This window comes from Limulus polyphemus, unplaced genomic scaffold (genome assembly GCF_000517525.1).
Source record: "Limulus polyphemus unplaced genomic scaffold, Limulus_polyphemus-2.1.2 Scaffold964, whole genome shotgun sequence".
NCBI classification, from domain to species: domain Eukaryota; kingdom Metazoa; phylum Arthropoda; class Merostomata; order Xiphosura; family Limulidae; genus Limulus; species Limulus polyphemus.
The window spans coordinates 147,303-155,114 of NW_013666574.1; the positions used below are offsets into that span (position 1 = coordinate 147,303).

A 7,812-nucleotide genomic window follows, 5' to 3' on the forward strand; every position below is an offset into this window, starting at 1 on the left:
AGTCCATTGTGCAGCTTTGTGCATAAATTCAAACAAACAAACGATTCTAGAATTCTTTTCTAAAGCAAATGTAGCACTTTTTAGTAAAGTTTAAAAGTATGATCGATAACAATGCAATGTGACATATTACAAAGAGGTGGTTTTATATTTGGTAAGCCACATATCACATCATTCACTAAGATTTATTTCTTGATTGTAATTGTATTTTTTTGTAAAACCTGAAGACATTTTTTGTTTTTTGGTGGCTGAATTTTAGTGAATGCCACTACCTATAGTTCTACTTGTATGTTATTGAGATAACTAAGCCTCTTTTAGCTCAAGTTTTGTTAAAGCATCAGTTTCTCTGTTCTTCCCTGCTTGTTAATATATTTTGTGTAATATGGGATGGGGATGTAAAGTGATCACAGTTTATTAAAAGAGGGCCAGGTGGTCAGGGCGCTGGGCTCACAATCTGTGGGTTGCGAGTTCGATTCCCTGTCACACCAAACATGCTTGCCCTTTCAGCCGTTGGGGTGTTATAATGTAACGGTCAATCCCACTATTCATTGGTAAAAGAGTAGCCCAAGAGTGGGTGATGATGACTAGCTGCCTTCCCTCTAGTCTTACACTGCCAAATTAGAGACGGCTAGTGCAGATAGCCCTCGTGTAGCTTTGTGCAAACTTCAAAACAAAGAATTATTAAAAGAGGGCTAACCAGCTTTCTATGAAATAATATCCTTCATGCTCTTGAGTCAAAGATGAAATAGATCATCATCAAAACTACATTAACTTTAGCAACCCTGTAGATCTTACAGTATGTTTTACGTTACACCTAAATCATACACACTTTCTCTGTAACACTTGTTTCTATGACTTGTGAGTTCCAACCAAACTTTAGGTTAGTTTGATAAACATTTGTTAAAATTATATGTAGCTGCTTGTCAGAGAGACCAGTGACTCTGCTTGGAATATTACATCTAGAACGATATATATATATATATATATATATATATATATATAACATGATTTAAAACACACTATTTAATTTCTGTAGTGCATATTGGTGTATAAAAGACATTTTAATACTAGAAATAAATGATCTTATAACACAAAATTGTTGTTTTTCTTTAATTGAGCACTCAATGTTTCACCTTATAACTATAACGGTTACTGTTTATGTTTTAGTAGAACACTCTGAAAGAAATGTAAAATTAAACGTTGAGTGTCCAGTTAAAGAAAAAGAACAATTTTGTTTTGTTGTTTTACATTTCTTATGCGAAAATTTACAAAAATCTGAACTTAAACTTATTATGAACAAAACGCTATTATTGTAATTTTATTTACTTCATCTTAATCCTAAACTTTTGGAACCTTTTGATCTTACTATTGTTCCCTTTTTTTTTGGTAGGAAGTGTTTATCTAAGTTTTTCCCAAAATGTTGTGGTTTCCGAAGAACAAGAGAACTTGGTTGGAGACTTTTTTCATTAACTTGTTAAAAGCTGGTCCAGTTCCTAAACATGTGGCACTGATCATGGATGGAAATCGGCGATACGCTTCAAAACAGGGGTTGGAGAAAACAGAGGGACATGCCTGTGGATTTAATAAACTTGCTGAGGTAAAAATGTCTTGTGATATTTCATTCTGTCATCTAAGAAGCAGAGGCTTTTAATGCTACTCTCAAGTTTTGATATTGGGGGAAATAAAATTGTTTTTTTAATTTTACAGAAATTTTTATTGTTATAAAAAAAAAAACATGCTATCTATGGGTTTATTTTCTTCGTTTTTCTTAAATTAAAAGAATTATCAAAATAAGTATGCTATGTTATTTTTAGGAATTTGATTGTTTAATATTTTATATTATAAACCTTTATTTTAAGTTTAAAGCTAAGTATTTCAAACATTCAATTTTCCATCTTTGTTCGATTTCAGGCTTTTATCTGGCTTCATTTTTTGAGTCCACTACCTACCCAGTACGATATACATTTCTAAATTTGTATGCTTTAGAAAAACTAGCGACTACTTTTTTAAATTTCCTATTTATTTAAATGTTTGAATAAAAATTTGAGATAGTTTCAGTATTTCTCCATATTTAACTAAAATAATTGTGTAAGATTTTTTTTCACTTAGTGTTAATAATTTTTTTTATTTAATAAATAATAACTTGAGATTCAGTTTAAAAAAAGTTTCCATTTAAGTCGGTTGCTACATTTATTTAGATAGCTAATGATCGTGAATTTGCTTGTTACTTACGTGTATGAGAAATTCCTATTCCTAAACTTGAAGTATCTCCATGACAGTTTTCTTAGTTCGTTTAACAAACCATTTTTAGATCTTGAAATAAAACCTTCACAGCTCGATGTCTAATGTTTAAAAATATTATGAATCTTTCTTGATTTCCACAACCTAGTGAATTATTGAAACACTGTGGTACCAAATACGTCTTCCTCGTATCTTAGTTTTAAGCAGAACACACTGTTGTTGTTTTTCTACACTCTACTAAGCTAGTATAAACCTAGTTTTAATGAACTTGATGTCTTTTTCTAGTTAGTTGATGCTGAAATGTTTTCCTAATTATTACTCTAAGTTTTGATATTCTTCAAGACTTTAGGTTGGTGCTTAGACCTGGGAATTGTAGAAGTCACTTTATATGCATTCAGCATCGAGAACTTCAAGCGGTCGGAACAAGAGGTTAATGGACTGATGGAGTTGGCTAGAGAGAAGTTCCGTAAGCTTTTAGAAGAGAAGTGAGTTACTGTTGTGAAGGATTACACTGTTCTTAGATATTGTGTTATTGTTGTGAAGGTTGTATGCTGTTCTTAGATACTGTGTTATTGTTGTGAAGGTTGTACACTGTTCTCAGCTATCAATCCAGAGTGTTGTTATTTTGAAGGTTGTACACTGTTCTTAGCTGTCAATCCACAGAGTGTTGTTATTGTGAAGGTTGTACACTGTTCTTAGCTGTAAATCCAGAGTGTAATTCTTGGCTATCAATCCAGTGTGTAATTCTTGGAAAGGTTGTACACTGTTCTTAGCTGTAAATCCAGAGTGTAATTCTTGGCTATCAATCCAGTGTGTAATTCTTGGAAAGGTTGTACACTATTCTTGGCTATCAGTCCAGAGTGTAATTCTTGGCTATCAATCCAGTGTATAATTCTTGGAAAGGTTGTACGCTGTTCTTAGCTGTAAATCCAGTGTGTAATTCTTGGAAAGGTTGTACACTGTTCTTAGCTGTAAATCCAGAGAGTTGTTATTGTGAAGGTTGTACACTGTTCTTAGCTGTAAATCCAGAGTGTAATTCTTGGCTATCAATCCAGTGTGTAATTCTTGGAAAGGTTGTACACTATTCTTAGTTGTAAATCCAGAGTGTAATTCTTGGAAAGGTTGTACACTGTTCTTAGCTGTCAATCCAGAGTGTAATTCTTGGAAAGGTTGTACACTGTTCTTAGCTGTCAATCCAGAGTGTAATTCTTGGAAAGGTTGTACACTGTTCTTAGCTGTCAATCCAGTGTGTAATTCTTGGAAAGGTTGTACACTATTCTTAGTTGTAAATCCAGAGTGTAATTCTTGGAAAGGTTGTACACTGTTCTTAGCTGTAAATCCAGAGTGTAATTCTTGGCTATCAATCCAGTGTGTAATTCTTGGAAAGGTTGTACACTGTTCTTAGCTGTAAATCCAGAGTGTAATTCTTGGAAAGGTTGTACACTGTTCTTAGCTGTCAATCCAGAGAGTTGTTATTGTGAAGGTTGTACACTGTTCTTAGCTGTCAATCCAGTGTGTAATTCTTGGAAAGGTTGTACACTGTTCTTAGCTGTAAATCCAGAGTGTAATTCTTGGACAGGTTGTACACTGTTCTTAGCTGTAAATCCAGAGTGTAATTCTTGGCTATCAATCCAGTGTGTAATTCTTGGAAAGGTTGTACACTATTCTTAGCTGTAAATCCAGAGTGTAATTCTTGGGAAGGTTGTACACTGTTCTTAGCTGTAAATCCAGAGTATAATTCTTGGACAGGTTGTACACTGTTCTTAGCTGTCAATCCAGAGTATAATTCTTGGCTATCAATCCAGTGTGTAATTCTTGGACAGGTTGTATACTGTTCTTAGCTATAAATCCAGAGTGTAATTCTTGGCTATCAATCCAGTGTGTAATTCTTGGAAAGGTTGTACACTATTCTTAGCTGTAAATCCAGAGTGTAATTCTTGGGAAGGTTGTACACTGTTCTTAGCTGTCAATCCAGAGAGTTGTTATTGTGAAGGTTGTACACTGTTCTTAGCTGTCAATCCAGTGTGTAATTCTTGGCTATCAATCCAGTGTGTAATTCTTGGACAGGTTGTACACTGTTCTTAGCTGTAAATCCAGAGTGTAATTCTTGGCTATCAATCCAGTGTGTAATTCTTGGAAAGGTTGTACACTGTTCTTAGCTGTCAATCCAGAGAGTTGTTATTGTGAAGGTTGTACATTGTTCTTAGTATCTAATAAGATAACCCTACAGAATTTAAAGTCAGTTGTTTACTTTGCTTGTTGAAATGTGGTTGTAAGTTAAGATATTTTTTAAGACAATAATTAATTTTTAACACTTATTTTATATTAACTTATGATTCACAAGAGCTTCTGTGTTAGAATATGTACATTTAACTTCAGAAATATTGTCTTGAAAGAGAAACTAAAGTTATAATCACCATCAAAAGATTTTATTAATTTCAAAACTTTGTATTAAACATAAGACAAAGCATACTTTTTTTCTTGTATTAATGCTATATGTAATATCAAACTATTTTTGTGGACTGTCTCTTATCATGGCTGTCCTCAACTAAATACTCAAATAAAACATAGCATCATATATTCTATTTGATGCTTATTTATAAAACCAGAAATAACTATATTTGTGTGTTAGTAATAATTTTTATTATTCATTTAAATTGATGTTCTAGTTATACATTTGTCATTTCATACTTTTCATATTTTTACCGAATATTCAATATTTCCGTACGAACACTCAGAGACAAGATTGATGAGTACGGAGTTTGTATACGAGTTTTTGGAAACCTATCACTTCTACCGAAAGACATCCAGCAAATTTTGGCGAAAGTTGTGCTATACTCTCAAAAGAATAACAGGTAAATATTACATAGTAAAAAAAAATTCAACAAGCCAGCTTTATCTATGTGTGGTAGTTTGAAATGTTTATTATGTATGAGTGGATCCATCTCTTTTTTTTTATCTTAACTGCCTCTTGCATAGTTCCACCGGGTCGGGGAAGCTGGGAAAAGTCCGTGAATTTTTACACATTTCATTTTTAGTTTGGAAAAACATCTAAACACAACAGTTTTTGTATATACTTATTGTATTATGGTAGTAGCAATAATACTAATGAATATTATGATCTGGATTTTTTTGTGTAGATTTTACAGAATAATTATTGTACCGGATTCTAGAGTTTTATGAGCTTATGTTATTAATCTGGTTACTTCTCCTGTCACATAACACAGGCCTTTGAATTTAAACTTCATAAAAGTTATTTTGGTTTTAATAACGGATTTTCTGTAATTCAGCTATGCAGATTTCAAAATAATATTAATTTTTTCTATCGCGTAAGGATTTTTTACAAATCAGGAAGAAAAAATACACTCTTAATTAGATCAAGTTTACCACAAATATATAATAGAATATGTTTAGGTCTAGTTGCCATAGTGATGAATAAATAATATTGAAAAGAAAAAAAATAACGTATATCAAAGTGCATGCACAAACAAATACTATCCAGAAATGACATATCATGCTGCCTGTTAACTGTTTATATATTAGATGGGTTCTAGAAATCATTTTCATTGATTGTTTGTTTGTTCGTAATTAAGAACAAAGCTACACAATGGGCTATCTGCGCTCTCTCCACCATGGGTATCGAAACCTGGATTCCAGCGTCGTAAGTCCGCAGGCATGTCGCTGTGCCACTGGGGGGGGGGCATTTTCATTGAAATCGGGTCACATTTTGTTATGCTTAAAATGTTGACAACCACTGGCTATAGATTTCTCTAGACCAATCGCGACGTGAGAGTCTTATCGATTAACTTATGTAAAAGTAGATATGACGTCTTGTGAAAATTCTGTACGTGATGGAGAAAAATTGATATCATTTTCGGATTCAGCGTACAGGAATTACTGTAAAACATGTAAAAATATCAAGACAGTAAAATAATCGCAGGCCTGTGTTATTCATTCATAACACTACACTTCTAATGCAGTATGAATATGACTCTGTGTGCTTCCGTAGAGTCCTCGAAAGTGTTCTGTTTCAAAAGTAACACATATTTTTATTTATTGTTTTTGAAGTTCATATGTCATGCTGTGTTGTAGCCTAAAGAGTGCATAATTCTTCTCGTGATTCGTGGAATGCGCACATTTTACAGACGTCACGACAGTAGCAATTGCAACGTTAAGCGTCCCTTATGTGGCATCATTTTAGTGTCTACTGACTGACTGACTGACAGACAACACACTACTGTATAGAGGTGCGAGTGGTTAAAACAGGTGATCCCTCTAGGCGGCCGAAATAATTCAGTTGTAATATAAAAGTTACTTTCTTTCGGATTCAAAGTTATATTTTACACGATTAACATGTATTGTTTTACATACCCTACAATTTTCATCTTATGATTATTATTATTATTCGGTCTGTTTGTTGTAAAACATACTCCACGCTTTGGAGCCATGAGTTTGCACTATTTGATCCTACGATAGTGAGTGAGTGCTGTTGTTGAGCTTCTTTCTCTTTATCAAATCTATCAGTTCAGAATTAGGGCTGACTATGCGCAAGATAGCCCTCGTGTAGCTTTGCGCGAAATTTCTAAGAAACAAACAGTGAATGTCCTTAAAAGCAGAGCGATTGGAAACTGCATTTGAGTCATGCAGAAAACCGACGTTCTGAGGCTAAATTTTTTTTTTGTCTTTAACAACCAGTACTTCACTGTTGCGCACATGCGCATACTGAAAAGGCCTAACATCGAGGAGGGACTAGGCGGGTTCTCGCAGTTATTATGATTTCAATCCAAAGCGACATTCGGAGCACGTTATACGTTTCGACAATCGGAGAGTTTCATTAAATATAATGTGACCAAACAAAATGGTCACCGACCGAATGTGATAGTAATTTTAAAATTAATACCGGAAAGAGTTTGATATTCAACGTAACAGAATTATCTGTGTGCTTGTATCTCTGTTTAATGCTTCGAGCAGAATGGCTATGGGAATTTTTGATAGATAGAAACAAACTAGTAATCGTGCGTGATTATTTGATTTCCTTGACTGTATACGAAGTCTAGTCTAGTGGAAATAATCTTCAGACGTGTCAATTAAAGAGAATATTGGTTGCCCCAGGAAACTATGCTGTGAGACTTCGTGATTAAGGAAACATTACGCAACGCTAGGTCGTCCTTGAGGTCTCTCAAAACCATCAGCTTCGGGCATCACGAACAACTTTTTCTGACTTTTAACCAGTAACTTCAGATAAGGAGACGTCCCATTTAATTCACCACACAAAGAATGCGTGACGGTCGGAAACTACAAACGCTGTGTGAAAAAATATATATATATTAAAAAAAACGCATGTGTTGTCTCTGTTTCTTATTCTCTACTACAATAACGTTTTTATTCTCGTTTTTCCCTCACTTTTACTTATATATAAAACGTCCTACTGTACAATCACCGTGTGTCGCAACCTGCCGAAGCACACTCTGCAGTAAGTTGTGATTATGCTCGCATTTTCGCCAAAACCTTCCCGACCAACCAAGCGAATAAAAAAAACTGTTCTTAAAAAAAAAAAGAAAGAAAGAAGGAAAG

The 7,812-nt window shown here is 33.9% G+C and overlaps 1 protein-coding gene across 1 annotated transcript in view; it reads left to right on the forward strand.

Moving 5' to 3' along the window:
- Window positions 1–7,812, forward strand: part of LOC106461459 (dehydrodolichyl diphosphate synthase complex subunit DHDDS-like) — a 17,400-nt gene that overhangs the window by 4,927 nt on the left and 4,661 nt on the right. The window contains exons 2-4 of the mRNA XM_013921282.2: window positions 1,388–1,594; window positions 2,581–2,723; window positions 4,977–5,093. Of these exons, the coding sequence (XP_013776736.1) occupies window positions 1,415–1,594; window positions 2,581–2,723; window positions 4,977–5,093 (440 nt within the window). The 5' untranslated portion in view covers window positions 1,388–1,414. The remainder of the gene's footprint in view (window positions 1–1,387; window positions 1,595–2,580; window positions 2,724–4,976; window positions 5,094–7,812) is intronic.